Raw genomic sequence first — 23,071 nt, forward strand, 5'->3', positions numbered from 1 at the left:
TGGCTGCAGGAGCTTCCTGCAGCCAATCAGAAGTCGTTCTTTGGTTTCCAAATGTTTTGGAAGTCGGACAGACTTCTGGAATGGATTCCGTTCGACTTCCGAGGTACGACTGTAATAAGGCTGTTGGCGGAAGGCAAATGTGGTGGAACAGAAATAGCAATGCATGCAACAAGGGTGGAATGGAACATAATACTTTTTTACATTCCTACCATCCACCTCTGTTCTAGGATTAGAAGCAGCCTGGCCCGGCAGTTGAATCTTACTTCAATAAGGGATGGCAGTATAACATCCCCCACTGCTCCAGAGGGCAGCAGACTACTTTAGGGCAATATATCAGTCCAAGTGGCAAACAGAACTCTGTCCTCCAACTGAGGGCAATGGCCATTACTACTTCCCAGGGCACTTCACCTTACCCAAAGGTAGGGTCAGCCCTGTCTTTCTCATGGTCTTTATCCTTCCAGCTCACACTTCCTCATGGCAAATGTCCTTCACCTTCTCCAGCCAGTGTTCCAAACTCCCATTGTTCTAGGCCAGGGGTAGGCAGCCTAAGGCCCATGGGCCACAAGCAGCCCACGGGGGTCGTTTAACTGGCCCACGAGCTGCCCCCAAACTGAGCTGCCTGTTCAGTTTAGCGTGCTGTGCTTTTTTTATGCCTCCCCACTTCCAGCTACTCTCTGAAGACTGGAGAAGAGAAGAATATTAGTGGGGTGGGCAGGGAAAGGACTAGTTCAGGGGTCTGCAACCACTTGGTTGCAAGAGCCACTTGGACCCGTTTCCGAAGGGAAAAAAACTGGGAGCTGCAAAACTCGTCATTATAAAAATAACTTTTTTGTCACTTTTTTATTATTTCTTTGTTTGACCCCTCAGAATTACTCCTCCTCATAGAAATAAACGTTAAATTAACAAGTTACCTTTTTGTGTGTGTGTGTTCTTCACTCCTCTTCAAAACAGTGACCAGCGTACATGCCCCCTTTCAATGCAGTGACCAGCGTACATGCCCCTTACAATGTAGCGGGCGGGCGGGAAGGTGATGTTGGGACGGTGCGTGACTAACGCACGCACCGCCCCCATGCGACGTCACAGCCAGTACAGCGCCCACCACAGTGGGGAGTGTTGGGGCGCACAACGCGCCTCCTCCCCTCGCTAGTATCTGCCCCGGAGCCGCGGCAAAGGTGTAAAAGAGCCACATGCGGCTCTGGAGCCGCGGGTTGCAGACCCCTGGACTAGACCATGTGAAAAATGAACATAATAATTTGGCTGCAGTTCATTCATTTTCAGTTTCGTATTCTTGTTATATATATAAAAAAGTGTGCCTAGACATTCGATTGTGCCCATAACTTAGGCTTAAGGTGCCATTTAGCTCCCAGTTTTTCATACCTCAGCTTCTAACACTGTCTCTGGCATTTGTGAGTCAAGTCAAAATTCGTTTCGCTGCAAAGCAAAAGGCCATGGAGAACAGCAGAAGGATTCAGCAAGATTGAATTAGCAGCACTAATTGACAACCAGTGTTAAGAGATAAGCAGGCATGGTGAACACTCAGCATAAAGGCACACCTTCCCTCAATTAAAGAAAGGGGTTGTATGCAAAAACAATAAGACAAAGTGATACCCCAAGCAATGTAAAATGATACATCCAGTTGATGGAAAAGCACACCACAAGAATGTAAAATGCACTCTGTTGCAATGGTAAGGAAAATGCACTTTGTGTATGCTCAGGGGTACTTTTCTTTATTATAAGGCCATGTGGTCCAGAGCTGAGCCAAGACGCTTGATTAAAAAGGGGGTTATGGGGGCTGAGCCCCAGTAAACTGCAACTCCGATTAGGTCATGATTGTCTTCCATGCCTCTCTTTCTTTCTCTCTCTCTCTCCTTCAAATCACCCTCTCCATTCTATATTTTTCTCTCTCTCCGCCCCCCCTCTATCTCACATCTCCTGTTCCATCTCAACATGTAGAAAGCAACAGTACAGAACACCCTGTCTGAAAATTCTCCATCCTTGTTTTCCACCCTTTTCGCTTCCACCACCCTTCACTGGTGCTTGAACAGTTAATTATATTTAGCAGCATGATACAAACATCAGTAGGCAGTAGGTGACCTTATAAATGACTATCATGGTGTTAGTCAAGCTGATGAATGGAAGGGGGGGCACGAATAAAGGCGGGGAGGGGAGAGAAAGGGAGGGGTGAGGTGGGAAGATAAATTTCCCGTTGCCATGGCACTCCATGCAGGATTTGGTTGCTTGCATCACTGTCAGACCTATATCCCCTAATGGAACTAAAGTGAGACAGACAGAGAGAGAGAGAGAGAGAGAGAGAGAGAGAGAGACTGTTCCCTTTCCATCTCCCTCCCTCCCTCGTCTCTCTCTCTCTGGCCTTACCCAGGATTTCTCCATTCCAAGCATTAGCAAGTGAGGCTGTTGATAGAACCGTGCATGTGTGCGTGTGTGCGTGTAGATCTGCAGAGATTTAAAAGCCCAGGCATATAATAGTAGCCGAGGAGGGGAAAGGAGAAGGGGGGAGCCAGTGCCAGCAGCTGCTCATATTGTAGTGACGTCTGCTCCATCACCAGCCAGGGAGGACAGAAGCAAAAGAGAGAGCGAGGCACCGAGAGTGGCCAAGAGAGGCAGAAAGAGAGCGGTAAAAGTCCTGCAAATTCTAAGCAGGAGGCAGAGAACTCTCTGGCAGGTGTGCCAATGCCCTTTAGGGATGTCCCTCACTTGGAGATGGGCAGGCTTCCTTCGCTGCTTCTCGTGTTTTCTCTCCCTCCACTTCCTGAGGATCTCTAGAACCCTGCCGGATGCATCAGGACTTCCCAAGAGGGCTTCCCCGTGGCTGAAATGATCCCCGCCGGATGACTGGTGTTTCCCGAGCCCTTTTGCCGAACCATGGAGATCTGCTTGTTGGGGTTTCTGGTTGGGTGCTTCCACCTGGAGCTCCTAGGGGCCGCTGGGATCTTCCAGTATCAACGGGCAGCTCCACCCAAGGCCAGGACTCCAAAAGCAAAGGAATGGATGCCTTCCTCCTCCTCCCCCTCCCCGCTTTCACCTTCTTCTTCGGCTTTGACTTTCACTTGGGTGCCTACCCCCAACTTGGATAAAACAGATCCTGATGGGTTGGAGGCGGCGGCGGCCTTCCTGTACTCTGGAAAGGCGTTGCACCTCTTGCAAGCCAACTGTACCCGGAGGTTTGAGGTGAGGGACACAGGGAAGGCCTCTGGCCCTCCCCCAGCTTTGCGTTCCTACTTGCGTGGTGCGACTGAGACCCTGGCCCATGCCACCAATTTCCTCAACATGGTCTTCCAGACCAACGACATCCGGGAGTCCAGTGTGAAGGAAGACATTGAGTGGTACCACGCCTTGGTCAGAAGTGTTATGGATGGAGACCCCCAAGTTTACAGAGCTGTGCTGACCTTCGATGCTCACCCAGTGTCTTCCAAGCCCCAGCTGATGCTCCAGGCCACCAAGGAAAACAATGAGATCTTGCTCCAAGACCTCTCGGCCTCTGCAGAAAGCTTGAGGAATTTGACTTGGGAAAACGAGTGGTACAACTTTTTCCGTTCCCAGAGGGCCCCGTCGCTCTACAAGAGGATTCTCACCAACGACCTCAAGACCCTTGACACTCCCAAATGGAGCCAGGGAGATAGTTACGTGATGGATACCAGCCATATCAAGTGGTCGCCACCTTTCCTGGAATGTGAAGATGGGAAATTCCTGCCCAACTGGATGGTCACTCTCTCCTCTTCCTTCTACGGCCTCAAGCCTGATCTAAATCCAGAATTCAAGTGAGTCGGGGAAGGATGGTGGTGATGAGGGGTGAGGTTGTGGACCAAACTACTTGTGTGACACAGGAGATCCCTGATTTGATCCCCTAACTTTATAAACAAAGCCAAACTTCAATGCAGCTGTTGGGTGGGGGAAACAGGGATTGGGTAGACAGCAAGCCTTGGAAGGGTTAACAAGGGGAGAAGTGGTTCGATATCCTTGTTTGGCTGGGCAGGATTCGGGGCTTGCCATTCCCTTTACCAGAAAAGTGATATTTATTAAGAAAAATAATAACCTATCAGTGGCTTACAATAATATTGCAAAGGTTTTAAAAAGAAAACACACACGATTTAAGTCTGCCCCAGAAGCTGATCTCAAGTGTAAGGAAACAACAAAAGCAATGACGAATAAAGAGTACTCAAAAGCATGTGCAAAGAGAAGGGACATGCCTTCTCTTTCTTCACAACTGTGTAACCAGTGCTCACCTCTGTATAACCGGGAATATCAGACAGACCAAGGTTTGTTGGGTTGTTCTGAAATAAAAGGAGCCCTCTGATCCAGGGGTGCTGAGGCCCAGGCTTTGGTGGGCGGCTCTCAAGGACAAAGCCAAAGCATTTCAATGCTCATTTAGTCTATGATTTCCCACGTCCCAGGACCAAGCCTTGGAGATGCCAGACTCAAATTAAGCTCTTGGATCTCCAGGCCATTATTTCATCCCATTTGCCCATTTGTTCTGACACAGCAGAAGCTGGTCCTGAAGTGAGGAGAGAAAGTCCCTCACATCTATGCTTGCCACCGGGGATGGGCAAATCTGTCCATTTCGGTTTTTCTCAGTTTCTACTTTCCCCCTCCACATTTCATTTTTTATTTATTTTTTGTTTAAGTCTCATGAAAATTCACCAGTTTTTTTAGTGCAAGCTCCTAATATTCCCATTTTCAGCAAAGCGATTTCTCGTAACATATAATACTCTTTTTTTTGCTGTTTTCACTAGGATTTGCACTTATCTGCACAGTCCACCCTAGCATATGCATTTTGGTAGACATTGCTTGTCTAGAGAACAGCACTGCAAAATTAGGAGAACTGCAAATTCTGTGCTGTTTATTGTTTTGGAAAGTACAAATTAAGCAGGTCAGTCTTGAGATGTGAACGGAATCAAATTTCTCCCCCACCCCACCCCACCCGACCTGCCACCTATTCCTTCTATCGAGAAACAGTTCCTTATTTAGCAATACTAAATTTAAAGATAGAACAAGGAAGCGTCCCTTGAAACAAGGACGCAGGAGTCAGGCCGACCCCTATATTTTCTCCAGGCACTGCTGCATCAGTGCTGCCCTTTACAACAGTGCTGTGGTGGCTAAACACTGTGGGTAAACACTATTAACTTGTAATAGTGCTGGGGGCTCCAGCCTGGATGGAAAGTCCCTTGAGCCAAAGTACAGGGATGCTGTTGCTCAGCAAGGGGCGAAATGCATTGTTCAGAGGCTGCTGCCACCTTCTCTTCCCAAATACCCAGAGAAAGACCCAAAAGTTAATAATCCACAGAAGTTGTTATTAGCCTGGCTTGTCAATGATTTCTGGTTTGGGAGACTGGGATACTCCAGTACTTCTAAAGCTTCCTTATCCAGTTGCCTAAAAGGGATTCTTGCTCAGAACAGGTGCCCGGAGCAAGTTTTATGATTGTATTATTGCAATATTAGGGATGCGGGTGGCGCTGTGGTCTAAACCACAAAGCCTAGGACTTGCCGATCAGAAGGTCGGCGGTTCGAATCCCCGCAACGGGGTGAGCTCCCATTGCTCGGTCCCTGCTCCTGCCAACCTAGCAGTTCGAAAGCATGTCAAAGTGCAAGTAGATAAATAGGTGCCGCTCCGGCGGGAAGGTAAACGGCATTTCCGTGCGCTGCTCTGGTTCGCCAGAAGCGGCTTAGTCATGCTGGCCACATGACCCGGAAGCTGTACGCTGGCTTCCTCGGCCAATAAAGCGAGATGAGCGCCGCAACCCCAGAATCGGCCACGACTGGACCTAATGGTCAGGGGTCCCTTTACCTTTATTGCAATATTGTTTTACAAGTCTGATCTGTTCATTCATGTTCACCAACCATGTACTCTGTCCTGGACAGTCCTCACTAATCCCCAAATTGTGTGTATGTGTGTGTGTGTGAGAGAGAGAGAGAGAGAGAGGGAGAGGGAGAGGGAGAGGGAGAGGGAGAGAGTTGGGGAGAAATGAGCTTAGGCGAGGGAAAGGAACTCTGCACAAGGGTTCAAAATAACCCTTTAAAAAATATTAGCTCACATGTTACAGGGTTGAACTTAAGATTTCAAAGAGGTTCTGGGGCTGAGAGCCAATACTCAGTAGCCCCCCCCCAAAAAAAAAGCCCAGAAAAAAAGATGACCAAAGACAAAGAACCTGTGTCCCTCCAGATCAGGAATCAATGTGGTGCTTCCAGGTGTTGCTAGACTACAACTCCCATCATCCCTTACCATTGGCCATGCTGGGCAGGGGATGATGGGAGTTAAAACAATGTACAGAGGATAACAATTTCACCACTGCTGGGTTATAGGAATATATTTCTCTTTATCTTTAAATGGGGAGGCTGGAGACCTTAAATCTTACATGTCCACAATGACATGGCTAATAGCTCAGCATCCGCCTGGTATAAAATCCTGAAAATCCAAGCTATTGTATGTAAAAGGGCCAATTAAGAGTTTCTGGCAGAGATGTGGGAGGTTAGATACCTGTCCATTTCCCACTGTGGAACTGATAGAAGCTCTATGATTAGCCACCTTTTTTCGCCCCTGAAAGATGTAATAAACTTCCTGCTTTGGCTGCCTGCTGAGGACGGCAAAAACTGCAGTGGCCAAGCATACGGTAGGCCAAAACCCATGTCTGTGGGCTCTACTCAGCTTGGTGAGAACACAAATTGTGCCTACAAAAAAGAAGGCAGGGGGTCTAGTGCCCGATTTTTAAAGGATTTGAGAATTAAGAGGGAGAACAACCTGATGAGAATGGGTTTTGCAAAACCATGGCATCCTACTACAAGGAGTAAAGAGTTAGGTTAAACCTCAGGACGAAATGTGGTCCTTGAGGAAAGCCCCTAGTGAAGTGGTGGGTAGAGGAAGAACTTCCATCTGTCCCACCTCCAGCTAAAAGATTGGAGTTGGTAGCCAGGGATGGGTTTCAGTGGCCATTTTGTGTCCACAGTCTTAGCATGCCCCTGATCTCCAGTCCCATAGCAATAATCAGAGCCTCCCTCATCAGTTTGGGATGAAGGGAAGCAGGGCCGTCTTTAGCATATGCGCCACCGGGGTGCAAAGATCTGCCCAGCGCCCCCAAATTTTGACACAACTGATCTTGTGACTAACTACTTTCCGCATTCCCACCTGGGGAAAGGCAAGCGCCAGGCGACCTCCGCGCATGCCCTGGGTGAAAACCGCGTTGCGCGTGGGATTGGAGCTGTGGAAAAGCCACGTGGAGCGCAGCTCTGCACGCCAGGCTCTGCAGCCCAGACCAGCCCAGACCGGGGTTGCATGGCGGGGCTTCTTACGTTTCTCCTTCCTCTCTGGCTGCCCGTTCAGAGCAGCGGGTTGAGGTTGGTCATTCTGGGGGCGGCGCGGGGCCTTCTCCTCTGGCGCGCCCAGTGCACATGGACAGTGGTGGCGGCACCCCGGTACCTGCTTGGCTGTGTCTGGCAGGTGGGGCATTGCAAAGGTGAAGCGAGGTGAATCGCCGCTGGGCCCCACAGCTGAGCAGCCTGGGGAAGGCGCTGGGGGAGGGACCACCTTCTCTGCCAGATCTGGCCAACGCAAATTTGGAGCGATGTCGGAGTCCAGATGCACAGCCACCGGTGTGCAGTCGGTGGCAGCCTGGCGCCCCCCAGAATTCAGCGCCCGGGTGCCCCACACCCCTTGCACCCCGGGGTAAAGATGGCCCTGAAGGGAAGAGTGTAACCTACCCTTCCCCAATGCCCCCACACAGTAGGATTTTCAGGAAGAATTCAGTTCCATACGCTCAACAAACCTCTAGCAGATAACACATATGGGCAACTCTTCCCCACCCCAGCAAGTACCACCCTGTCTCTTGGAGTACAGGAGAAGGAACAGAGGGGCAAAAGGAGCAGAGAGCTGCCCTCCCACAATGTGGTCCCTTCTCCAAGCAGGGTAGCTAAAGAGAACACGAGGAACTGCATCTCCAAAAAAAGAATGCATCTATATGCATAACATTTGCACATGCCACTTCAAACGTATAGGTGCAAACTTTGAAATAACGCCTATAATTTATTGAATTAGAAATATAATTTATTTCGTGATAGTGGGGAAGATTGTGGCCAGGTGACCTGAGTGTCTGCTCAGTCCGCTGCCTAGGTGTTGCTCATAATTGCTAGGTTGGCACACCATCCTTTTTATCTTTGCTCAGAATTGACGGGCAACGTCAAAGCCCTTCCTGCTCTCCTTTTTTAGATTTCTTAATATTTAAACTGGACTTGGGTCAGACAGCCCTTCAAAAAAAGAAGACAATTTTCTGCAAAACAGGACACAGCACCCTCTCTGCAGGCTTACAGTCTAAAATATATTGACACAAAAAAGGGGCAAAGGGGTGAACAGGAAAAGGCGCTGCTCCAATCCGATTGAAGACATTAAATTTGGAAACGCTTGAGTCAAATTTGACATGCTGCTGGATTTTGAAGGTGTGTGAAACTTCCAGAGCTGAGCCAATATTTCTTGACCACACTTGTGCAAGCGTGATGTTTGGAGTGAAGCTTGCAGAGGCGTTATCAATAAAACGTGTGCAGAAACAGGGCATTCATTGTTGTTTTCTCAAGCCCAGCCCTCACACATGGAGACAGTTTCTTCAAATCAGGTTGCTTAGTTTTGGGATGTGCCAAGGGCCTTCTGGCGGTTCCCTCACTTCAAGAAGCAAAGTTACAGAGAACCAGGCAGAGGGCCTTCTTGGTAGTGGAGCCCGCCCTGTGGAATGCACTCCTATCAGATGTCAAGGAAATAAAAAAACTATCTTACTTATAGAAGACATGTGAAGGCAACTCTCTTTAGGGAAGTTTTTAATGTTTGATCTTTTATCGTGTTTTTAATATTTTGTTGGAAACCACCTAGAGTGGCTGGGAAACCCAGTCAGATGGGCAGGGTATAAATATATATTGTTATTGTTATTGACAGTTGGTGGAAATACTTGTCGTTTGGGCCGCTTGAAATATATATATATATATATATATATATATATATATATATATATATATATATGTTTCCCATCTGAGTGAGTTACCCCAGCCACTCCGGGCAGCTTCCAACAAATAGCAACAACATTACGATAATGAGCTTCCACAGCAGCACTGACTACAGATGTATAACAGGCTAGTTTTAGGACTTTCCATGGCAAGGGAAAATCCAGATCATGTGTAGATCTCCACCCTGTCTCCATCCTTGCTCCTTTTACCATCTAGTCCAATGGAAGAGTTCTGGAGGACTCAAATAATGTGCCTGCAATTCTGTGACATTTTAGTTGGCCTAATAAAGGTATTGCCTGAATATTGTCTTCTTATGGACCAATATAATCCTGTGGTCACAACAACAACAACAACAACAACAACAACAACAACAACAACAACAACAACTTTATTTATACCCCACCCATCTGGCTGGGTTTCCCCAGCCATTCTGGGCAGCTCCCAACAGAATATTAAAAACACAATAAAACATCAAATATTAAAAACTTCCCTAAACAGGACTGCCTTCAGATGTCTTCTAAAAATCAGATAGTTGTTTATTTCCTTGACATCTGATGGAAGGGTGTTCCACAGGGCAGTCGCCACTACCAAGAAGACTTTCTTCCTGGCTCCCTGTAACCATCACTTCTCGGGCTGAACAATGGGGGTGGAGATGCTCCTTCAGGTATACTGGGCTGAGGCCATTTAGGGCTTTAAAGGTTAGTACCAACACTTTGAACTGTACTTGGAAACATACCAGGAGCCAATGTAGGACCAGTGTTATATGGTCTCGGCAGCTACTCCTAGTCACCAGTCTAGCTGCCACATTCTGGATTAGTTGTAGTTTCCGGGTGAAAGGTGGTATACAAATTTAGTAAGTAAATAAGTATGTTTACCTTTACTTTTTAAAAACGATATCCCCCTTCCCACCTTGGACTTAAAAAAAAAAGTTCTAACCTAAAACCAACTTCTTCCTGATTTACAATCTTAATTTGTTCGTGGCCGAACGCTGATGAACCATCGATCCCTCTGTGTCTCGACCACAGGCCTGCCTATGTGTCTGCCTATCTGTCTGCTCTTGCCCTTTGAATGAGCAAGCTCTTTCTGCACCGTATATAAGTCCTTTTAGGCTCTCCCCCCCCCCCCGTCACACTGTTGAGAAATTGTGTGTGTGTTTCATAGTGTCCTATATCTGATAAGTCCATCCTCCCCCTGTGCGTTGACCAACAGCTGCTAGCCAGTGTAGTAGTACATAAATAATCAACAAACAGGTTGTTCCCCATGCGGTGACCCTGTTTGGCTGCTTCAGATCTGTCTGTTCCAGAGTTCAGGCAAGCGCAAAAGCCTGGGGCCATCTGGAAAAGGGCACACTCTCCAGGCCGTTTGTGAGCATGTATGTTGTTCATGCGTCTTAGTTACATATCCATTTCAGCTCTCAGGAAATTGCATCCCTGACAGTGACTCTTGAGTTTCTGACTTGCAGAATTTAGATGTAGTTAAGGGCATGGATTCCAGTCTATAAGGAGGGGCAGGTTGTTCCTTGAAAGTTCCATTTAAAGGCGAACCAACCTCATTTGCTCTTCCTGAAACAATATGTGAACTGAATCAGAGTCACCCTTCCAAATTTGCACTTCTCTGGTGTCAAGGAGATAAGTAACTATACAACCTTTAGAAGACACCTGAAGCCAGTCCTGTGTAGGGAAGTTTTTCAATGTTTCATGTTTTATTATGTTTTTGTATATGCTGGAAGCCACCCAGAGTGGCTGAGGCAACTCAGTCAGTTAGCAGGGTACAATTCTTCTTCTTCTTCTTCTTCTTCTTCTTCTTCTTCTTCTTCTTCTTCTTTTGAAAATACAGTTCTCCAGTCAAGTAACTTGTGCAAAAATGTTTATTTTAGGCTAAAGTATGCATTAAAAATTGAAGTTGCAGGGGGGATTTCTGAAAGGTGGCACTTGGTCCTGGATTTTAGGCAACTTTGGATCTTTGGGGGGCAACTTTGGGGTCTTCCTAAAGAAGGCTCAACAACTTACGGGGTGCCCTGGTTTTTACTTTTTGAAATATAGCAACCCTATAGTAGGGAAAACATAACTATTACAGGAAATGTGCCTTGGAAGAATGTGTATATCACTCAAAATTGCATACAAAAAATGAGTGTGTGTATACAGTGGTACCTCTGGTTACATACTTAATTCGTTCCAGAAGTCCGTTCTTAACCTGAAACTGTTCTTAACATGAAGCACCACTTTAGCTAACGGGGGCCTCCTGCTGCCGCCGTGCCACTGGAGCACAATTTCTGTTTTCATCCTGAAGCAAAGTTCTTAACCCGAGGTACTATTTCTCGGTTAGCGGAGTCTGTAACCTGAAGCGTATGTAACCTAAAGCGTATTTGCCCCGAGATACCACTGTGTGTGTGTGTGTGTGTGTATGATCAAATGGTTACGGTATATTACGGTCATAGACCAGTATTAAAGCAAAACACCAATTACAAAAGTTAAACACTCAAGGCAAAATAAAATAATATAAAAGCACATATACCAACGCCATTTTAATGCCAGGGTATATTTGGACTAAAATGCTGATTAAATTTCAGGAGGACTCTCTCCCTCCCCCTTTAATTGCAAGCTGATGTGGAAAGGTGGAGACCTCATTTGGAAAAAAGTGAGAAACTGCCTAAGCCACCTTGAACTCCAGGTCTGAGGGTTTAGGCACACAAATCAAGAATCTGTGGCCCTCCAGGTGTTGAGGAACTCCAGCCCTTATCCATCTGACAGCATGGCCAACGCTCAGGAATGATGGGAGTTCAAGTCCAACCACATCTGGAGGGCCACAGGTTCTCCATCCCAATCTTTTAAAACATGAAGTGATTGTCAGGGTTGAAGTTTGTTCGTAGTGTCCTCTACCTGGAGAGACGTTATCCCTAGATATATGGGGAGGAAACACAAACTACTCAATAGGAAGGAAATGATGCTTCGTCCATACTTAGAACCTCATCTCCAGGGCTGACAGAACACATTTCACTTCCTGAGGCAAAGGTCAAGTTGACACATACCCCTTCATCACAGAGAAACCATTCAAACTGACCATTGAATCTTACTCCAACTGTGTGGACGGGACAGCAACCTCCACAGCTAGGATTGCCAACATGGCCCCCGTGGGCACTACTGCAGACCCTCCAAGTGCCCCTATTTTCCAGGGGCGTCCCTGATTTAGAGAAGCCGTCCCGGTGTCTGATTTGATCCCGGAATGTGCTACTTTTCCCTAAGATATCTCTATTTTCATTGGAGAAATGTCGGAAGGTGTGGAGTTATCCGACCCCTGAGCTGTCTGAAGGCAATCCTTAGTGTACAGGGAAGTTTTTGGTTTTTTAAATGTTTCATGTTTTATTATGTTTATATATATATGTTGGAAGCTGCCCTGAGTGCCTGAGGCAACCCATTGTGTTGAGGTGTGAGGTATAAATAGTAAAATTATCATTTTGGAATGGGATGTCCCTATTATCATTGGAGAAATGTTGGAGGGTATGGTATTGTGCCCCTGAGGTCTTTCTCTGTAGTGTATGAAGCCTCTAAGGCCCCCATTCCCTGACCCTTGGCTATGAGTGGGCTTACCACATAGAGCAGAAACAGGAAGTTGGAAAAGTGACACTCTTTCCACTTCGTCTCTCAGCTCTATGTGCTTTCCAAGGTTCAGATTAATTCTACTAGAGCCAACAATTACATGGAAAAAATAGAGTGTGTGTACATGTACGCTCACACACACTGATCTGACTAAGGGCCCTGAGAAGTGATCAGATGACGTAGTGCCCTTGGCACTTGCTTAAAAATAAAAATGTACCCATGGGCCTAAAATGGTTTGCAACCCCTGCTCCTCAGCACTTGGGGCCTCAGGCTGTGAAGGGGTCTGTATATTTGAATCATCATCATCTTCATCTGTATATTTGAATCATCATCATCTTCATCTGTATATTTGAATCATCATCATCTTCTTCATCATCTTCAGCATCATCATCATCATTGCCTACATAGTTTGGATTAAATTCTTGCTCCCCAATGAATAATAGTCTTAATTATCTCTTTACTCTCCTACGTTTTATGGCATGACCCAACATCAAATATTATTTTCCTTCTGATGAGCACAGGTTGCTCCTGGGAGCAGTTATTTACTCATATCAGCCAGCTGTGGCAGTGTCTGTAGCAACCCTGTGACTCTGCAGAAGACCCAGGTGTTGCGTGGCGCTGTGGTCTAAACCACTGAGCCTCTTGGGCTTGCTGATTGGAAGGTTGGTGGTCTGAATCCCTGCAATGGGGTGAGCTTCTGTTGCTCTGTCCCAGCTCCTGCCAACCTAGCAGTTCGAAAGCACACCAGTGCAAGTAGATAAAAAGGTACCGCTGTGGCAGCAAGGTAAACAGCTTTTCCGTGCGCTCTGGCTTCCGTCACAGTGTACCGTTGCGCCAGCAAGCGATTTAGTCATGCTGGCCACATGACCTGAAAAGCTGTCTGTGGACAAATGCCAGCGCCCTCGGCCTGAAAGCAAGATGAGCACAGCACCCCATAGACACCTTTGACTGGACTTAACCTTCCAGAGGTCCTTTACCTTACCTTTACCTCCTGCCTCCTACATTGCATGCCTAACCTCTTGTGTTATCTGTTCCAGGGGAGTTCTGAGGATGGATGTTAGAATCCAGAAGATTGACATAAACCAGTGTGCCAGTGGACAGGGATGGTTTGCAAACACCCACCAGTGTGACCTCAACAGCACACAGGTAAGGAAGATCCTTACAGCTCTACTGCCAATTAATCTCATGTGTAACAATATTAGCTAGCAGCCTTTTCTTCTGAAGTACCCATCCTCTAGAACTCCCTCCCTAGAAAGACCCATAACTCCTTAAACCACCTTCTACGTAACACATAAGTGCCTGTGGCGTTGCTAGGTGCTGTACGTCACACAGCAGTGCCACAGTCACGACTCAGACTGTGATTTACAATCTCAGGGATCAGTGGGGTCTGGTGCCCATTGTGACTGGTGGGGCAGGTGGCAGGGAGCCCCACAGTAGGCAGAACCAGAGCCAAGGACAGGAAGAGCCAGCTAATACCTGCCACAGGTCAGGAATCACTCAGTTCAAAGGTGGAGTTAGGTCTTCACAGTGGTACCTTAGGTTAAGAACTTAATTCGTTCTGGAGGTCTGTTCTTAACCTGAAACTGTTCTTAACCTGAAGCACCACTTTAGCTAATGGGGGCCTCCTGCTGTTGCCGTGCCACCGGAGCACAATTTCTGTTCTCATCTGGAAGCAAAGTTCTTAACCCGAGGTACTATTTCTGGGTTAGCGGAGGCTGTAACCTGAAGCGTCTGTAACCCGAGGTACTACTATATTAGCAAAAACACTACCTCCACAGACTTAGCTGAGTGTCAGGCCCAATGAGCAGAGCAACTCATTCCTGGTGGTCTTCTTCAATGAAAATCATTTGTCAAGATGCCTCCACACCAGGACTTTTTTCAAGCGATCGGAGACTTTGCCTGTGTGCAGCTAAACTCTCCCCTTCCCTTGTTGTGCCTTTTCTGGTTTTGGGAGACAAGCAGGGAGGAAAGCTTGTTGCAGCAGGAGGGGGAGACACCCGTGATTCTGCACCAGCCGGACTCCCCTCTGCCTCTTGGCCTCACACATCCCACTTTCCTGCTTCAGCTTCTGTCTCTGATTCTGAACTTCTCTCTGCCACAGACCCTCCCTGCTCACTAAGCCCTGTTACCTCTTCATCTTCCAATACCTCCTCTTCTCAGCCTGCTCCCTCTTCTCCCTCTGACCACTAATCATTGTCCCACCACCACTCCCTGGGCTCTGAACCTTCCCCAGCTGGTTCCTCCCACCATTCCTCTGCATCCAACCAGTCCAACCAAACCACCAGCTGGCTGAAGTTGGTGGGGCACAGCCCCATTTACCATATTTTTTGCTCCATAAGACGCACCTGACCATAAGATGCACCTAGTTTTTGGAGGAGGATCTGACGGTGAATTTGGGGTGACCCAATGCAAAAATTATGAGGAACCATGTGGATCCGTGCTTTATAACCACATTTTTGCACCATTGCAGCCCCAGGAAACAGTGGATGCGTGATTTTTTTGGTGCAGGCTGTAGCCATGGACATGCTATGTGATCTGATGGTGAATTTGGGGTGACCCAATGTAAAAATCCAGAGGATCCATGGGCTTTTACCTCCCCCCTCCCAGGCAGCCTCTGCTAGCCTCCCTTATCTCTCTTCCGATCCCACCGATCAGCTGTTTCCTTTCAACACTTCCTTCCCTCTTGTTTGCCTTAACGTAGTGTCTTTTCCTTAGCTGGAGCAGTTTTTTGCTCCTCCTTTTCCTCTAATTTTCCTCTTTTGCTTTAGTCTTCCTGTTTCCCCCCTTTGTAAGTTTGCTGTCTTTGCCTCCCCCCTCCCAGGCAGCCTCCTTTATCTCTAGCGTCACTTATCTCCCTCCCCGATCGCTTGCCCATTAGCGGCTTTGTTTCAACACCCACTTCCCTCTTTCAAAAAAAAAAAAAGCATGATCTGCTTTTCACCCCTGGGCAATTCAGCTCCAGGGACCACGCATTTGCTCCATAAGACACACAGACATTTCCCCTTACTTTTTAGGAAGAAAAATATGCATCTTATGGAGTGAAAATACGGTATATAAATGGACCAGCCTCCATTGTCAGAGATTAGGTATCTGTGTCCCTCCAAATGTTATTGGACTTCAGCTGCTGCCTGTTGTTTTGCTGCCAGAGCTGGAGCACCAAAGTTTTACTAGCAAGGAAAATGAAAGCTAGAGGACCTATCAAAGTTTTGTCGAAGGAGGAATTCTCAAAGGTTTCTTCTTTGGCCAGCACAAAAATCTATAATATGGTACGATATATTGACAGCTAAGTCACCATATGCGACAAACACTCCACACATTACATCACTTTGTACAAAATGTGTAAACATCAACAACACATAAATCTTTAAAAACCAAAGAAATGTGAAACAACATTGAAAAGAAAGAATGCAGCCTGAATTACTTAGGGGCTATATGTGAATTTCTGGAACATAATTTCTTGTCGACGCTTGCAAACTTTTGTGCAAATGAATAAAGGGATGTTAATGTAATATGCTAAATGGTTATTGTTGCTTACCCTTGATTAATTGCGGTACGTTTCTTGCCAATTTGTAAAACGTGTTTCAAACATCTTGTCTCGCACACACTCGTTTAATCCTCCTTCCTTTTCAATGCAGCTCCTGCCATTAAAAGTTCATACAAGTGCCTTACAATAAAAAAACTTACTGATGTTCTAGGCACAATTCAATTGACCATTTATTATATCGTTTCATAGATTTTTGCTGCTGTTGAAAAGCTCTGCTCAAAGCACATAGGGTGTTTTCTCTTTGAAGAAACCTGCAGATTTCTTCTTCTTCTGTCATCCTTGCTGCCACAGGGATAGCCTGGCTGAGTCTCCACCCCGCCCTGCCCCCTTCAATCTGCTATGTTGCCTAGTACCGTTCTCAGCCAACACCACTCTTCTCCCTCTCTGCCACTGCCTTCCTCCTGCTTCTTTCCAGCATTCCTCCTGTGTCTCATTTCCCCTTTGCTTCCTGCTTCCCTGCATTATCCCCCCTTCTCTCTGCCGACCCATCTGCCTCCTTCAGCTGCTCTGTACCTTCACTGCACAGCAGGGGTTTAATGTGCAAATCTGCATTTAAGCACCTTTTGCCCGAGGAGTGTGTGTTGGTGCCTGCGTGCTGCTGCGATGAACATTGGGCACGAAGCCTACAATGAGCAGGGACAGGATGGTTTGTTGTTCTCGTGGTGTTGGTGGTCTGCGTGTGCTACAAATCGGGAGCCGTGTGACAGGAACCAGCTTGGGAGGTCTCCCAGGCGTGCGGACCAGTTGATGCAAGGAAGCAGGGGTACCGCGAAAGCTTTGAGGGGGACCAGAGTGGAATCAGCTGCCTGGCAATGTTTGCAGCAGGATGTAAAATTAGTGAAGTTTTGATTCAGGCAAGATGTATTTGTGTCAAAGGCAAAAATAGAAAAGGAAAAGGGCCACCGGTAGTCAAGAGGCAAGGTTGCAGTTCCTTGCACAGCTCTTCAGAGACCATGGCTCAGTGGCACAGCACTCAGGGGTGGTTCTGGGTTCAAAACATGCACACACACATCTCTAGTTGGCTGTGAATGTCTCCAGTCTGAAATCCTGCTGTTGCTAGTCAGTATAGACCAGACATCTCCAAACTTTTCAGGTCCGGGGCCCACATTTAAGCCAAACATACATTTGGGTGACCTACTATTTAATCTAGTGCTGCTGTTGCAGCCCACCTTGGATCAGGCTGTGACCCACCAGCCAAAGACATTTACCAGTTGAAGACCAGTGCAGTATGCAGTACTGAAGCTGCATGGACCCATTGGCTGACTCAGTGTAAGGCAGATTCCTCTGTCCCCATGAAAAGAAGCAGCAGAATAAATGATGGGAAAGGAGCCTTTGGTCCTTTGCGCATTATGTGCACCAGGGGTCAGCAACCTTTTTCAGCCGTGAGCCAGTCCACTGTCCCTCAGACCATGTGGTGGGCCGGACTATATTGAGGGGGGGGGAGAACGAATTCCTATGCCCCACAAATAACCCAGAGATGCATTTTAAATAAAAGGACACATTCTACTCATGTAAAATCACGCTGATTCCCAGACCATCCGTGGGCCGGATTTAGAAGGCAATTGGGCAGCATCCAGCCCCTGGGCCTTAGGTTGCCTACCCCTGATGTATACACTATACCTTCAGCTTTTTATCGTGCAGAATTTGGGCTACAATGGTGCAGAACAGCAGTGTACTGATCTTTGCACCTGAAGATAAATTACTGCCTTTGCATATACCTTGGAAGTTGAACGGAATCCATTCCAGAAGTCTGTTCAACTTTCAAAAAGTTCAGAAACCAAGGCCTGGTTTCTGATTGGCTGCAGTTGGAGAATGAAAAAGCACTTTAAACAAGAGAAAGGTCTCAGCTCACCTCCCGCCCTTGTCAGAGCAAGTGGCTCTTGAGGAGTTTTTCTTGGTGCCATGACAATCAACCTGTCTTGTCCCTCAGGCTCCTCCTTGGGATCAGAGCAGGAACTTACTGTAGGGTTCCCTATCAGATTACTTTCCATATGTATGGAGACATGTTCCTTAACCATAACTTAATTCTTTTGGGCAACTTGTGTATACAGTTTAATCTTAAGGCCACCCCAGTAGTTCTTAAAGGTAGATGAGAAGAAGAAGAAGAAGAAGAAGAAGAAGAAGAAGAAGAAGAAGAAGAAGAAGAAGAAGAATTTATTATTTATACCCCGCCCATCTGGCCGGGCCTCCCCAGCCACTCTGGGCGGCTTACATAAAAACCAAAAATACAGTAAAATATCACACATTAAAAACTTCCCTGAACAGGGCTGCCTTAAGATGTCTTCTGAATGTCAGGTAGTTGTTTATCACTTTGACATCTGCTGGAAGAGCGTTCCACAGGGCGGGCGCCACTACCGAGCAGGCCCTCTGCCTGGTTCCCTGTAGCTTTGCTTCTCGCAATGAGGGAACCGCCAGAAGGCCCTCGGCGCTGGACCTCAGCATCCGGGCAGAATGATGGGGGTGGAGACGCTCCTTCAGGTATACTGGGCCAAGGCCGTTTAGGGCTTTAAAGGTCAACACCAGCACTTTGAATTGTGCTCGGAAACATACTGGGAGCCAATGTAGGTCTTTCAAGACCGGTGTTATATGGTCTCGGCGGCTGCTCCCAGTCACCAGTCTAGCTGCCGCATTCTGGATTAGTTGTAGTTTCCGAGTCACCATCAAAGGTAGCCCCACATAGAGTGCATTGCAGTAGTCCAAGCGGGAGATAACCAGAGCATGCACCACTCTGGCGAGACAGTCCGCAGGCAGATAGGGTCTCAGCCTACGTACCAGATGGAGCTGGTAAACAGCTGCCCTGGACACAGATTTGACCTGTGCTTCCATGGACAGCTGTGAGTCCAAAATGACTCCCAGGCTGCGCACCTGGTCCTTCAGGGGCACAGTTACCCCATTCAGGACCAGGGAATCCTCCACACCTGCCCGCCTCCTGCCCCCCAAAAACAGTACTTCTGTCTTACAGATAACATTTTGAACCCGCAGTTATTGGCTGTAGTCATTCTTAATACGTAATGATGCCTCTGGCCACTTCTAAAACTTCACCAAATGTTTGACTTTATTGGAATTTTGGTGAAATTTGCTGTTTGTTTTACATTGCAAATGAACGTGAACTGAATGTTCTAAGCTGGAAACAGGTGGGATTAACGTCAGCAATACAAAACCCAGGCGTTAATGGTTAATATTTCCATAGCAGAACTTTCCATGACATATTCCCTTTATATAAGCCCAGTGTTTTTTTTCTGGGGGGACGCAGGGAGACACATACCCCAAAACATTTTGTGAATCTAAGTTTGGCCTCATTGAGGGGCAATATTTCAATATGAAATGGGACGCAGGTGGCGCTGTGGTCTAAACCACTGAGCCTCTTGGGCTTGCCGTTCAGAAGGTCAGCAGTTCAAATCCCTGCGACGGGGTGAGCTCCCGTTTCTCTCTCCCAGCTCCTGCCAACCTAGCAGTTCGAAAGCATGCCAAAAAGTGCAAGTAGATAAATAGGTACTGCGGCGGGGGGAAGGTAAATGGCATTTCTGTGTGCTGCTCTGGTTTCGGTGTTCCGTTGCGCCAGAAGCAGCTTAGTCATGCTGGCCACATGACCTGGAAAAACTGTCTGTGGACAAACGCCGGCTCCCTTGGCCTGTAAAGCAAGATGAGCGCTGCAGCCCCAGAGTCATCTGCGACTGGACTTAACTGTCAGGGGTCCTTTACCTTTACCTTTTTATTTCAATATGAGTAGGAAAATGAGAGTACCCCTAGGGAAAAAAGCACTGTATAAGCCCATCACACAAAGGACCACATGGGCATCTTACAGTCTTCAATTCAGCATGGGAGAAATTATTCTTTATTGCCACTAAAATATATCTATCAACATCTCTGTCTCTTGTCTTTGGGCAGTAAAATCACAGAGAGAGAGGGGGGGAGAGGGGCCGAAGTGTTGTTTAACTTTGTTAATTTTACCTGTGATTCCTGGCATGATAAATACTGGCATGATTTTTATTATGTCATTTAGCAGGGCATGAGGGCAGAGGTCCTCCCCAGTTGTTTGTCCCTGGCACCCCTGGTATTCGGAGGTTCTACTCTGTGAACATGGCTAATTGGTCTTAGCTATTGGGACCTGCAGCAAAATGTTACAGTGTGAAATGCTCCTGTTCAGGATACCCCTTTGCATTCCTTCACCTGCCAGTATTGTTTTCTTCCCGCCCCCAGCAGTCAGTTTGCATTCTGTGGCCGCCAAACGTGCTCAGTCCTCATAGGACTGTTGTTGTTTTTAGTTTCCTCTCCCTTTCTGGTATTTTTTATTTTTTCCAATGGATATATTTTGTACTTCTACAACCCTCAGTATTCCCCTGACTCTGCCGATAGCTCCCCTACTGTGTGAGGATAGGACAATTTTATATGGAGCCCCCTAGAAAAGGAGGGAAGGATTCTAGACTAGGTATAGGGATCCTATCAAATTCCAGAGGTTGATGAACTGTAACTCCCATCATCCACACTTGTTTAGAGCTGATGGGAGTTGTAATTCAGTGACAACTGGGGGACCAAAGATTCCCCAGTGCTGCTTCATGAATTCATCTATCCCTTTTTCTAAACCACCTCAGCAAGTGACCATCAACAGATCTGGTGGCTACGAATCCCACATCCAAACTGCTTCTCAAGTGTGTTGGGCCCCTGGCTCAGATCAGTCGGCCTCTTGACAGAACCCTAAAAGCGCCACTTAAGGCAGCCATTACACCTCGTCCAATGGTAGGGCCGGCTTCACCCACAGCACCTGGAATGTACAAAACCCAGAGCCTTCTCTTTTGCATCCTTCCACTTCTGATTTAGCAAGGCCTTTTCATTCTTCCTTTCTTAAGAGAGAGAAAGGAAACACGGTCCAACATTGTTAATTAACAGCTTGCATCTATCTTTGGCTGATTTCCGTTCCATCCTCCTTTTCTCATGCTGGGTAAATACCAGCGACACACGCTGATCATTATGTGTGTGTAATTAAATCATTTCTTTTGAACCATGGGAACCTTTTAAATATCTTCTTCCGCAGGCGCTTCTGACTCCGCAATCTGTGAGAGCCCAGGCCTTCCTCCCATCTAGCCACTCCGTCCCAAAACGCAGGCTCCCCACCGCTCATTTCCTCCCCCACCCCACATTTTTCATCTGCTCCCTGGCCTCTTTTGCCCCTTCCCCCATATTCTTGCGCCTTATGCTTGCTAGTGCTACCCTGAATTCCTAGAAGAACAGGCTTCCACAATCTGTTCCTCAGACAAATTAGGACAACATTTTTGGTCAGGGAGCTGAGTGGATGAAATTTCGCCCCATCACAGATTCCAAAATGGATTGTGAAGCCTAAGGGGCCCTGACCTGTTTATTGAACGTTCATCCTGATTTGCTGGCACAAGTTTGCCCAGAGGTTCGATTATGTCGTCTTTATTTATTCATTAAATTTATATGCTACCCTTCCTCCTGAAGGAGCCAAGGGCAGCAAACATGTCAATAAACAATTCTTGATTTTTTTAGAAAGCCTAATAAAAACAGTTAAAATGTTGGCTTGTGAGTTGTGCATTTGAAACCATTGATTTTATTGTATTGTTTATTCATCGTTTTAGACTGCACGCCCTTCAGAGTAGATTAAAAAATATATATGCACAATGCCATGTATATTTATAGTGCTATGGTGCTATGGACATAAATGTTAATCATAATATTCCAAAGCCAGTTAACATTATAAAAACATTATAAAACAGTTGATAGCATCGTCTTGACCAGGGATCTCTGGGTTGCCAAGAACTGTTTCTTTGAGCCATCAAATGCCTCTGTAAAGAGTATGTGTGCATGTGTATATACAGTGTGTGTAAACAATGTGTGTGCATGTGTATATACAGTATACATACAGTCATACACATATGTATATATGCACATATATGTGTACACACACACACACACACACACACACACACGTTTTGAGCATTCATTGTTATTTGTTTGTGGTTTCTATACCCTGAAATGGGCCTGCAACCTGTCAGAATAAGGCAGGTCCTGAGGCCATAACAGAAATATTTCCATCCTGAGTTGAATCTCAGTGTACAAGCAGGATTGCAGTTAGAGTGGAACTCTGCCCCATTCCTACTTCAAATCTCACCTCAATCCCATCCTCATCATAGGCGCCAACTCCTAGGGGTCAAGGGTCTTCAGACGCCCCAGTAAAATATTTGATGGGGCCGGGACCCCCCCCCCAAGTTAATGGGCATTGCCATTCAAATGGTGTGCGTGCACCGCGCCATGTGATTGATTATGTGGGGCTTACCTGCCACCCAATATTTTATCCAAGTTGGCACCCCGATGCTCATCGGAGCCTTGCATTAGCCGTTTTAACTCTTTACATCTCTGCTTGAATTGTGCCTTGAAAGGGTACTGAACTTCAGCTTAAGAGGCAACATGAGTCCTCTGAGCATGTGCAGGGTGCCTTCACCACTGAGAAGCCGCAGCCCTTTCTTCATCATCATCACACTTTTTAATGGCATCACATACAAACATCCAAAACAAATCAATACAGAATTACCACTTCCCCAGTGGCACAAAACATTTGCTAAACGAAAGAGGCAGAGCAATCTATGGTCACATCTCTAGGTCTCCAGGGAGATCAGACGTCTGCAGTGTATTTCGATGACAAAAAACCGAATAGAGATATTTGGCCACTAACTTGGTGAGCTCCTGATCATTCCCCAGTAACAGAAAATGTATGACCTCCAACTCTGGTTTCCATTTGGGGATACAGAGTTGATCTAGAAATTGCTGGCGGAGATCAGCATACAGTTTACAATTAAGAACCATATGTGTGAGGGTTTCCACCAGGTGGTCTTCACATGGGCAAGTTCTTTCTCCTTCCACCCTGCCTGAGAACCTTCCCCAAAGGATATGTTGGAATGAAATAATGTGGTTTTAGCAG

General features: G+C 46.8%; 1 protein-coding gene across 1 annotated transcript in view; it reads left to right on the forward strand.

The window, feature by feature from the left end:
* Positions 1-2,325: 2,325 nt before the first annotated feature.
* The window catches only part of GPR179 (G protein-coupled receptor 179), a 47,997-nt gene continuing 27,251 nt past the window's right edge, over positions 2,326-23,071 (forward strand). Inside the window, exons 1-2 of the mRNA XM_081837549.1 lie at positions 2,326-3,779; positions 13,631-13,739. Of these exons, the coding sequence (XP_081693675.1) occupies positions 2,884-3,779; positions 13,631-13,739 (1,005 nt within the window). The 5' untranslated portion in view covers positions 2,326-2,883. The remainder of the gene's footprint in view (positions 3,780-13,630; positions 13,740-23,071) is intronic.

This window comes from Podarcis erhardii (assembly GCF_964252035.2).
Source record: "Podarcis erhardii genome assembly, chromosome: 13".
NCBI classification, from domain to species: Eukaryota; Metazoa; Chordata; class Lepidosauria; order Squamata; family Lacertidae; genus Podarcis; species Podarcis erhardii.